Raw genomic sequence first — 12,163 nt, forward strand, 5'->3', positions numbered from 1 at the left:
TTTTTAAAGAGAGTGGGAGGGGGAGAGACAGAGAGAGAAGCATTGATGTGAGAGCGATACATCAATTGGTTGGTTGCCTCCTGCACACACCTCGACCAGGGCCCTGGGCCAGGGAGGAGCCTGCAACCAAGATACATGCCCTTGACTGGAGTCGAACCCAGGGGGGACCCTTCAGTCAGCAGGTGATGCTCTATCCACTGAGCCAAACTGGCTATGGATAGTTGTGGTAATTTTTTTAAATCCTCTCATAATACACTTCCAACTGAGTACCATGATGAATAAGCAACAGGACTGGTGTTTGGAGAGCAAAATATTTCCCTTTTGGTTGGTTAATGATCATATTCAACTAAGGAACCAAAATAGTAGGTTTTTTTCTTTGACAATGAAAGGACTCATGGGTATAATTTTCTTTAAAAAAATATGTATAGGATAGTATTGCATCTGTTTCCAAAAACTTGAATTTGCACCTATTTACCTTTCAGCCGGAATCTCTGTGCTTCTTTCCAACAAACATTACTGAAAATATTCATCAGGATAAAACAGATCTAACTATATCTAATTTTCTTCAACATTAAATCAGATAAGGATATCCCCATCTATCCATCCCCAATCTATTCTATATTCTCTTCAATAAAGTAAAGCCACATAGTAAAGCATTAAAATAGTGTGATACAGTTGTATTTTCACATGGAAATAAGAAAGTCACATGAAATTACTTGATTACTTCTCCAAGATGTTATATTGTGGGAAAACAAACTATGTGAGACTTATTACATCACTAGAGGCCTGGTGCACAGATTCATGCACCGGTAGGGTCTCTCAGCCTGGCCTGTGGTGATCGGGCTGAAACCAGCAGTCCGACATCCCCCGAGGGATCCTGGATTGTGAGAGGGCACAGGCCAGGCTGAGGGACGCCACTGGTGCACAAATCTGTGCACCGGGCCTCTAGTATGCATGTAAGATCTTTGGTTAATTTCTTCCTGCCCTCCCCTCTCCCCCCTTCCCTCTGAGATTCATCAGTCTGTTCCATGTTTCCATGCCTGTGCATTGAGTGTCTGCCCCTGGTGGTCAGTGTGCATTATAGCTAGCGGTCAAATGGTCAAACAGTCGGACAGTTAGCATATTAGCCTTTTATATATATAGACTGGTTTTGTTAAACTAGGATTTAAAATTATGAAAGTTTCATTGTTTAATATAAATACATTTCATGGGAAGTAGGAGTGCGTTGTTATAAAAGAAACTAAAAGAGATGGTAGTATTTGCCTGGCAACTGAGTACTTAACAAAATTAGTTAGCAGATTAATGACCATTTTTGAGTCATTCTCCCTCAAAATTTAGTAGCAAAAAATATTAGAAAATAGGACAAAGTACATCTTTTTTTAAAGTACATCTTTTTTAAGAACTTTAAATATTATTTTTTCAATTACAGTTTACACTCTATATTATTTTGTATTGGTTTCAGGTGTACAGCATAGTGATTAGACAATCATATACTTTACGAAGTGTTTCCCCCAATATTTTTAGGACCAACCTGGCATATATAGTTATGGCAATATTATTGACTATATTCCCTATGCTATAAGTTATATTTTCATGACTAATTTGTAACTGCCAATTTGTACTTCTTTTTAAAAATATATATTTTATTGATTTTTTTTTACAGAGAGGAAGGGAGAAGGAGAGGGATAGAGAGTTAGAAACATCAATGAGAGAGAAACATCGATTCAGCTGCTTTCTGCACACTCCCTACTGGGGATGTGCCCGCAACCAAGGTACATGCCCTTGACGGGAATCAAACCTGGGACCCTTCAGTCTATCCACTGAGCCAAACCGGTCAGGACCAATTTGTACTTCTTAATCCCTTCACCTCTTTCACCCAGTCCTCCAACCCGCCTCCACTCTGGCAACCATCAGTCTGTCCTTTGTCAATAAGTCTGTTTCTATTTTGTTTGTTCATTTATTTTGTTCTTTAGATACCACATATAAATCAAATCATATGGTATTAGAACAAAGTACATCTTGAAAGTTTAGGATCTGTTTACCTTTAAGTAGCTAAATTGACTAAAACTAAAAGGACTTAACTTTGAAATACAGATCACAATGGCAGTAACTGCCACACTTGATATCAAATGGGTTTTGGTTACCACTCAGATTTCAATTGGAAGACACACTCACTACAACTTCTTTTGCACCAGTATGATCAGCACTACAGCTGCCCCCAGGATTGCCTTGCCTTTTGGTTTCTTTCATGAAAAGACCTTAAAAGTGTGGAACCTTAAATGAAGTATGATGAAAATCTGTTAATTCAAAGCACAGGAAGCTTCTCTTCCCTTCTGTCCATGTCACTCACCCCTATCTCAGCAAAAACTAAACTAAAATTAAAAATTATTTGTAATTAAAGGGGATCCAATGGTTAGGAAATGAACTTTTGTAGGTAAGCAGAGCAGACCACTTAGGGAAGATAGGATTTACTAGGTGGCCACAAACTGCTGTTTATGTCTCAGTTTCCCTGTTCCGTTTGTCCTGGAATTTTCCTAGCTTCTTACTATTCTGTAACAGTTTCATATTTCAAATATAGAGAAAATGAGGGACTATAATACCCATGAGTTCGTTATAAAAATTATTTGACAAGATGAAATCAAATAAGAAATGAATCAAAAGAAAGAATTAAGAATGGACATTTTGCAGTGAGCCAATCTATTTAAATGGAGGACTAAGACCAAACAGCAAGGTTGATTATGAATATGTGACAGAATGAAATTACTATTAACACTGACTGACACAAAAATCCATTCATTTGTTCATTAAATACATATAATTTAGTACCTACTTTGTGCCCGGCAATGTTGTAGGCACTGTGGATACAGTCATCATCAAAATGAAGTCTCAGTCCATGAAACTCAGATTCTGAAGGGAGGCAGCAATCATTGATTCTGTCACATCATTGATGTTTCTGTGTGTGTCTCTCTCCTCTTCTTTCCTATCTGAAATCAATACAAATATATTTTTTAAAAAGGGGAGAGACATACACTAAACATATGTGTATATATTACCTAAATATATAACATCAGACAGGAATGAGTGTTTGAAGAAAATTAAACAGTGTAAAGGGACAGAGAATGATGAGGGTGCCATTGCAGATAGTGTGGTCAGGGACCGCCTCTCTGAAAAGATGATGTATGAGCAGAGAATGGAATAAACTAAGGGAAAGAGCCATGCAAATACCATTTGTATTATTATTTATGGGACATACTTGTACTAAAACATTATTTGTTGTGTATCTGAAATTCAAATGTAAGTGGACCTACTGCATTATTTCCTTTTGCTAAATCTGACAATAAAACACACTGTCAGCTGCTTAGGAAATAGTTTGAATACTTTGTGCATTTTCTTCTTATCCCATTTAGATTTTTCTTTTAATTCCAGATAGACTTAAAAATATGTACAGTTGACCCTTGAACAATGTGGGGGTGGTGGTTAGGGGCACCGACCTTCCAGGCAGTTGAAAATCTGCCTATAACTACCTAATTATATTTTAGCCATTCCTATGTATAGGGTGGGGCAAAAGTAGGTTTACAGCTGTGAGTACGTGAAAGTTTATTCTTATATTATCATTTATTAATTATTGTGTTATTTTCTATACAAACTGTAAACCTATTTTTGTCCCACCCGTATTCTTTCTATATGTATATATGCACACACATATTTTATTTACACTTATTATTTATACATCTATTATTTATACATACATATATACATACACATATATGAAACACAGTACACAATAGTATAGAATATGTAACGCACAGAAGCACTTGAAATACAAGCAGAATTGACTCTATTGTTGATAGGACCACTCTGAAATATATCATGTGGCCTGTCATTCTTCCCTTTAGTTACTTCCAGTACAAGGCTGAGAAAGACATGGTCTCTGGTCCAATCTGGACCTGTCAGGGGACCCATGGGGAACCACAAGGATGCCCGGAACCAATTGTAACGGAGGCTTGTTCACACGATTACCCACACTCCTTTCACGTCCGCCGCAGGCCACGTAAGCCTGGGGAAGGGTTTTGCGGATGTACCCGGAAGGTTTCCACGGTCTCCCAGCTTTGGGAGGTTGCGCAGTGGCGCGGTCTGGGAGTTAGGCGGGTTCCTAGGCTCTGTAAAGTGGTACCTATTTTGCAACAAGGATGGCGCTGGTGCTTGGCGCTCGAGCCTGTGCGGGGCGGAAGGCAGGCCTCGGGCTCCAAGGGGAAGCCTTGCAGTTCCTAGAGCCTGGGGCGCAGCGAGGCGGCTCGTTCGGGGAGTGGGGGTGGGGGGACCCAGCTCTCGGTCAGGGGACCCGAGTAGTCTTGGGCATCAGCTGGGTGGCCTCCGCCAAGGTCCCGGAAACCCGCCCCACTGCTCCAGCTCAAGGTACGGTTCTCCAGAGCTGAGCTAGGCGCCGGATCGCTTTTGCCTCCTTGGCTGCCTGTCGCGGGCAACAAGCCCTGGCTTAGGCTGCTGGACACGGGCAGGGAGGAGTGGGTGGGAACTGCGCGCTTTTGATCTGAGGAGCTCACCCCTGCTTTCTGAGTCTCCATCTTTCACCCTGCTTTTGACCATTTGCATTTTGCTTCCTTCTACCTTCCTTGCGCCTATTTTCATTTTTTCTTCAGTCTACCCATGGTAGCCCCCTTTTTGGCCTTTTTCTCCCTTAATTCTCACTCATCCTCGGGCCCCTTCAGACAGTGCCCTGAGCTCTCTTCACACGCCCACCCCCTTCCACCTCTGGTCTTGTAGCTAATATGGCCAAGGCTCCCAGACCTATGTATAGCATTTATGTGCTTTGTGTTATTTGAACAAATTTCTGTTTTCCACCATACTGAGTGGGAAGGAGGAGTTATGTGAGTTATTCATCACAGAATTCGCTGTTCTTATCTATAATAATAAAAGCATAATATGCTAATTAGACTGGACGTTCTTCCAGACAGCCTTACAGACAAAGCCAGGGCTGCGAGGGAAGCCCAGGTCCTGGGTCCCTGCCTCCCTGCCAGCGGCCGGAGGGAAGCCGGTGTTGGCAGCCAGGGGAAGGAAGGCCTACTCCTGCAGGAATTTCATGCATTGGGACTCTAGTCACTTAATAAGAGCTCAACCATTGCTTGTCCAATATATATTGATCTGTTGGAGATGATAACAGGATGTGTAAGTGGAAAATCTTTGTAGGGTGTTGGGAAGGATTGAAGTTAAGGGTTGAAATTGGAAAGTAGAAAAACCTTCCTCCAAGCCATGGTTAGCTCAATGTGGGGAAAGTGATGTGCTAAATTGCAGAGGAATCTCCCTTGAAAAGGGTCTTGTTAAGTGGTCTCTATCTTGACCTCGAGGAATGAGGGGAGGGTGAGATCAGTTTTCCTCTATTGAAACTGAGTATTGGAGTGGAAAATTAGTTTAAGAAGGAGAAGGAAAGAGTTACAATATTTCTGTGTAAGTATTCATTTCTAATGTTTACTGAACGTGTCAGGTAGCATACTAAGTGCCTTGAATGTGTTTTTAAAAAATGAGAAATTTAAAAACATTCCAGGCATTGAGGGGTAGGTTGAAATTACAACAGCTGGGACATGTCTTGATGGTGTGTGTTTTCTTCCAGCAGTGAGATGTAATAAAGCACAGTGAGAAGGAGTATAGTCGAAGGATTATGACTGCTTGAGTTTGAAGCCCTGCTTTGCCACTTAATACCAGTGCGGGGAGAGTTTAGCTAATCCAGTGGTTCTCAACCTTGGCTGCACATTAGAATCACCTGGGAATCTTTTTAAAATCCTGATTTCTGGGCCTCATCCTCCGGAAATTCTGTTTCTTTGTTATGGGGTGGGGCCACAACATTAGTAGCAAAGAAACAGAATTTCCGGAGGATGAGGCCCAGAAATCAGGATTTTAAAAAGATTCCCAGGTGATTCTAATGTGCAGCCAAGGTTGAGAACCACTGAGCTAAGTTATTCCATGATATTACTGCCTCAGCATCCATTTTGTTCAGCCAAGTGGCTTGCAGGGACCTTACATCGGCACTATCCCCCTCATGCAAGCACATACCCTACATAGCAGCACACACAGTCACAAGCAAATGTACGTTCCTGATATGACTTCCCCAGCAGCCCTTGTGATCAACAGTCTCCCCTGCCTCCTAGCATCTGTGTGCTATATGGCATCTTAGATAAGACACCCTGGGGTTTAGCAAAACCTCACTCTTTTGTTTTAAATGGACTGATCTGGACCTAGCCCAGGAACCCTAAAGTACTCCACCCACAGACCTTAATAAAGGCATGTGCCCCAAGTCCTGTCGTCTTTATTTGTATTCTGTCTTGACCTCCCTATGTGGACTGTCCAGGCATGCTGTGTATGTCCTTCCAGACCTGTGAGTAATAAACTACTCTATTTCAATTACACTTGTGGTCTGTTGTTGAACTTTGGCTCACCATCCACTTAACAAATGCTAATTTAACAAAGTCAAAACATTGGGTAAGTTCCTTAAACTCATTTCTTATAAAAAGGGGATAAAAATAATACGAACATTTTTAGTGTTGTGATGATTTAATACCTGGAACATAATACACATTCCGTGTTAGCTATTATGATTTCATGCCTGGGAGTAGAAATGTAAAAACAGTCCTCTGAGTTATAGTGGAGACCTACCTCTCCAAGTTAAATGTTTCAAAAAGGTGCCCCCAGTCTGTCAATCAAAAACAAAACCGCATACTTACCTGGCAGGGGAGATACCGTGATCACAAAAACAAAACCGCTTCTTTTTCTTTAAATCCTCACCTGAAGATAAACTTATTGATTTATTTTTATTTTTTTAGAGAGGGAAAGGGAGAGAGAAAGAAACATCGATGTGACTGGGAATTGAACCCAAAATTTTTCAGTGTACAGGACGACACTCCAACCAACTGAGCCACACTGGCAGCCAGGGCGAAACAGCTTCTTATTTTAGAATCTTAACCAAAAGAGGTAAGAACAGCTTGGATGAAATTTGCATTTGTGCATGTAGAAAATAATTTATCTTAAGGGTACAGATGAAACCAGTTAGCAGCAGGGACCATTTTAATGGTCTCCTACTCACCCTGTTGGTGAGAGAGGAATGGATGTCCTCCTTAGAGTTATGGGGAGGCTGAACACAGGATACTTGACACTGGACAAATGAGATCCACAGACTGGCAGGGTACTCAGACTCACTACCCAGGCATATCTGGAACTGTATCTTTTGATAAAGAGGGTTGTTTGTCTAGGGGACCTATAGGCAGGAGCAAAGTGGGGAGGGAAATTTGTTGTTAGGCCATTGGATGCCCTACTGGTTTCCCCAGAATTCTAGGCAGCACATAGTAGTGGGCCTTAATTTGATGCTTTACACCTTAAGGACTGTGTGTCTTTACAGTCTGGCAGGCTCCATTGGCCCCTACACTCATATATTAGAAGAACTATTATTTGCATGTTTACTTATGTTTACTTTTAGATTGTCTACTTCTCTTTTTCTTTCTTTTCTTTTTCCGGCTGCTTTTTGTTTATTTTCCACTTGGTAAAAGGCAAGAGGTTGTGGTTACAGGGTGTCAGGAAAGCTCTCCTGTGGCTTGGATATTAAAGAGCAGGCCTCCCTCAACACCTTTTTGGTGTTTTGCTGTTTTGACAAAAAAAGAACCCAATTGTTTCTATTTGCTGAAGCCTGCCTAGTCTATGGGGTGAGGTGGGGAGGGGGAGAGGGGATAAAGGAAGAGGGGTGAGGGCCCTCAAAAGAGCCTAGTGCCTCTAGAAATCTTGTGCCTGGTGGTGGCCACTAAGGATGGGAGCCCCTGCGTTGGCTTTGGTGAGCTGGCCACCAGGATGCTTCCTTAGGGCCTCAAGCAATGCGTAATCACAGGTGGCAGGGACCAGAGCACTAGGCCAAGGAGCCCATTTGCAGAGCAGACTGCAGGAGACAAGGGGAATAGAGATGTGGGGGAGGAGATTGCCTGCTTCTTGAAGTGGGAGACATTGCATTCCAACCTTGCACAGTTGTATCTTTTTCCCTGAATAAAGAAGTAAAAATAAATTTATTCAAACAATGAAACCACATATATTTACTTGGTAAAGATTTAAAAAACACAAATATAGACATAGCTAAACTTTGGGAAATTGAGACCCTGTTGTTTGTTTTCAGTTTATGAGTAACTGCAAAAATGAAAACAAAAAAATGACAAATATAAAGGAATTAAAGGAAAAAACAGGAAGGAAACCCTGAATGAATTTCATAGAATTTAATTTTTGTTACATGGAACTTTTTTTTCAGAGCTCCGTTTATTTTCTAGTGCTTCATTTTTTACTAATTCCTGGGTTTCTGAAAACTAAAGTTTTAACCAAACGGAAACAGACTTTTTTATTTTATTTTATAAATGTGTGCAAATAAATGCAGTTATTTCCCAATGTAAAACTGTTTCTGTCACATGGGCAGTTGGCAGCTATGTCATGCCGGTGACAGAAAGGATGCACTTGATAGGCTCCCAGGCTGCATTTCTGGCCCAGCCTCTCAGGCTGTCTGTAGTCTGTACCATTTGGTATCAGAACATCAAATCCTAAATGTTGAGTTTACATTTATACCAAGTTTTATCAAAGTTTAAAATGAGAAGAGATACTTGGACTTAACTGGATATATTGAATTTCACGCACGCGCGCACACACACGGATAAAACAGAATTCAGCCATTGAGTTATTGACGTGCCTATATATTCTGAGAGATTAAGTGAGAGAGGATTGAAGAATTGAGAGTTCCTGAAGTATGAGGACTTTCTCCAAAGAATCTTGTTATAGACTGAATGTGAACCCCTTACCCCCAAATTAATATTTTGAAGTCTAGCCCTCAAAGTGACTATTTGATCATAGGGTCTTTAAGGAGGTAATTAGGCTAAATGATGGCATAAGGATGGGCCCTGACTTGAAAGGACTTATTAGAAAAGGAAGAGACACCAGAGATATCTCTCCTCCCCACCCCCATGCCCAACAGGAGTGCACAGAGGAAAGACCACAGGAGGTCACAGGGAGAAGGCAAGAGCCTATAAGCCAGGAAGAGAGGTCTCACTAGAAACCAACCTTGATGGTACCTTAATCTTCAACTTCTAACCTCCAGAACTGCGAGCAAATAATTTCTGTTGTTTAACCACCCAGTCTGTGGTATTTTATTATGGCAGCCCTAGCTGACTAATACTATCCTGAATCAGAGTAATTTCTTTAAAAATATTTTTAAAATTTTATAACACTTGTTAAGTCCAGAATCTATTGTTAAATTTTATATTAAGTAAAGAGCTTTAAGTACATCTCACATTTTTCTTATTTCGTGTGACTTATTCTTTTATATCCCTAAAGTTTTAAAAACATGAAACATAACCTAAGAATTAAAACATGCTGCCAGTGGATTTTACCATGCTAATTGTTCTCTTTAAATTATAATCCAGAGTGCTAATTTCTTTTTTTTTTTTAAGGAATTCTTTATATATATATATATATATATATATATATATATATATATATATATTATTGATTTTTTTACAGAGAGGAAGGGAGAGAGATAGAGAGCTAGAAACATCGATGAGAGAGAAACATTGATCAGCTGCCTCCTGCACATCCCCCACCGGGGATATGCCTGCAACCAAGGTACATGCCCTTGACCGGAATCGAACCCGGGACCCTTCAGTCCGCAGGCCGATGCTCCATCCACTGAGCCAAACCGGTTTTGGCCAGAGTGCTAATTTCTTATTCATAAAAGGGTTCAGTGTTAAAGCAAATAATACATTTAGCCCTGGCCGGTTTGGCTTAGTGGATAGGGCATCGGCCCATGGACTGAAAGGCCCATTTCTGGGTTCAGTTCCAGTCAAGGCCATGTACCTAGGCCTAGTCACTTGCGGGAGGCAACCAATCTCTCTACATCAATGTCTCTCTCTCTCTCTCTCTCTCTCTCTCTCTCTCTCTCTCTCTCATTCCCTCCCACTCTCTCTAAAAAATCAATGGGAAAATATGTGCAGGTGAGGATTAACAACAAAAATACATATATATTATTTTGAATTATTTTTTCTTAACTAACCCAATGGTAGACTGCATGCCAGATGTTAGCATTACAAAGGTATTTTAACAATGAATGTACTAGTATGGTTTTGTTTACTTAACTTTCCTATATCTAATATATCTGAAGTCTTAATGCTTCTTTTTACTTATTTCTTTTCTCTTTGGTGCTATTCATAAGCTGCTGTTTCTACTTTAGGTTGAGTTGAGAAAATGTACTTCACACGTAAACTTTGTAATTTGTGACAGGGTGATAAAGCATTATTATCAGAAACTTGTTCTTACAGATATCCTTATAACAACCTGAAATAGAATTCGAGTTAGAAGGAACCCTAAAAATAACTTTTCAGCCTGGCCTGTGTGGCTCATTGGTGAGCATCAACCTATGAACCAGGAGCCCATGGTTCAATTCCTAGGCAGGGCATATGCCCTGGTTTCGGGCTCTCGTCGTTGATATTTCTCTTTTTCCCTTTCCCTTCCTCTTTGAAATCAATAAAAATATATTTTTTTAAAAAAATAATTTTCCAAGTGATGCCTAAGTTATTCCAAATTCGATCCCCAGAGGAAAAGATTATAAGATATAAAAATACCATTTTTAAACTGTTATAGAATTTTAATAACTTATTTTCAGAACTTTCTACAGCAGAATGAAATGTGTTTGTACTGTTCTGTGTGAGGTTCTTCTTGCTCTTCTTATATCTACTTTCTTTAATCTTTCCTTATGGTTCCCTACATTTGTTCTGAGGCTTCTTCTGAAAATATTAATCTTACATGCTGCTGTCAGTTTGAATAGCACTTTGTAAACTCTAAAGCAGGAGTCCTCAAACTTTTTAAACAGGGGGCCAGTTCACTGTCCCTCAGACTATTGGAGGGCCGGACTATAGTTTAAAAAAATATATATGAACAAATTCCAATGCACACTGCACATATCTTATTTTGAAGTAAAAAACCAAAATGGGAACAAATACAATATTTGTATTTGCATGTGGCCTGCGGGCCATAGTTTGAGGACCCCTGCTCTAAAGCGTTATGCAAGTGTAAATAATTATATTATTATGAAGGTGGTAGACTATTGAACTGTATTCTTACAAAGTTATTCCAGTGTTTGCTTTTAAAGGTTCTTGGGCAGTCAATGTCATTACTGAAATATTTTAATTTTACGTTTTTATATTCCATGGTTTATATTTCTAATTTTTATAACCATCTTCTTTAAATTCAGCTCTGATGAACATACACAGTAGAGGATGAAGATTCAACGAAAAGCACCACTTCAGAAGATATTTTTAAAATTCAGAACACTTTTTAAAAAATCCTCACCCGAGGATATGTTCTTATTGATATGTATTTTTTAAAGAATAGTTTATTGATTTTTGGAGAGAGAGAAAGAAGAGTGCAACATCAATCAGCTGCCTCTCACACGCCCCCTACTGGGGATAGAGTCCCCAATACAGGCTTATGGCCTGACTGGGAATCAAACCAGCCCACCTCTCCGTGCAAGGGATGATGCCCAACCAATTGAGCCATACCAGCCAGGGATTTATTGATTTGTTTTTGAGAGAGAGAGAGAAAGTGAAACATTGATCCATTGCCACCTGTATGTTCCCCAAACTGGGATCCATCACGAAACTTAGGTATGTGCCCTGACTGGGAATGTGTACTGGATGAGGCTCCAGCCAAATGAGCCACCTGGCCAGAGCAGAGCTTTTTATATTGGGGAGTTAAAATAAGTTTGTAAATAATTGAACATTAAACTTTGCTTTTACTCAGTTTACCCATCATCTTTGCCTTGACAGTATTTCAAATATAATAAAATTGATACTCAGAAATACTTCTTTAGAAGTTAGTTTTTATTTGTATTTTATGTAGAAGAAAAGAAGAAGAAGTCTAGTCATTCAAAAGAAAGGTCCAAGAAAAGGAGAAAGAAAAAATCATCCAAAAGAAAACACAAGAAGTATTCTGACAGTAGCAACAGTGACTCTGATTCTGAAACAAACTCCAGTGGTAAGAAAGTCAACATCATTCTGCAAGCCTCACTTCAAAACTACTTTTACTTCTTAAAGTTTATTTCAGAAGTAGGTTCTTAAAACAATAATAATAATCAAGAGTT

At 39.9% G+C, this 12,163-nt stretch overlaps 1 protein-coding gene across 1 annotated transcript in view; it reads left to right on the forward strand.

Moving 5' to 3' along the window:
* The window catches only part of TMEM255A (transmembrane protein 255A), a 77,059-nt gene extending 65,609 nt beyond the window's left edge, over window positions 1-11,450 (forward strand). The window contains exon 10 of the mRNA XM_036304308.1: window positions 11,276-11,450. Within this exon, the coding sequence (XP_036160201.1) occupies window positions 11,276-11,281 (6 nt within the window). The 3' untranslated portion in view covers window positions 11,282-11,450. The remainder of the gene's footprint in view (window positions 1-11,275) is intronic.
* Window positions 11,451-12,163: the final 713 nt, after the last annotated feature.

Source organism: Myotis myotis, unplaced genomic scaffold (genome assembly GCF_014108235.1).
Source record: "Myotis myotis isolate mMyoMyo1 unplaced genomic scaffold, mMyoMyo1.p scaffold_m19_p_4, whole genome shotgun sequence".
NCBI lineage: Eukaryota > Metazoa > Chordata > Mammalia > Chiroptera > Vespertilionidae > Myotis > Myotis myotis.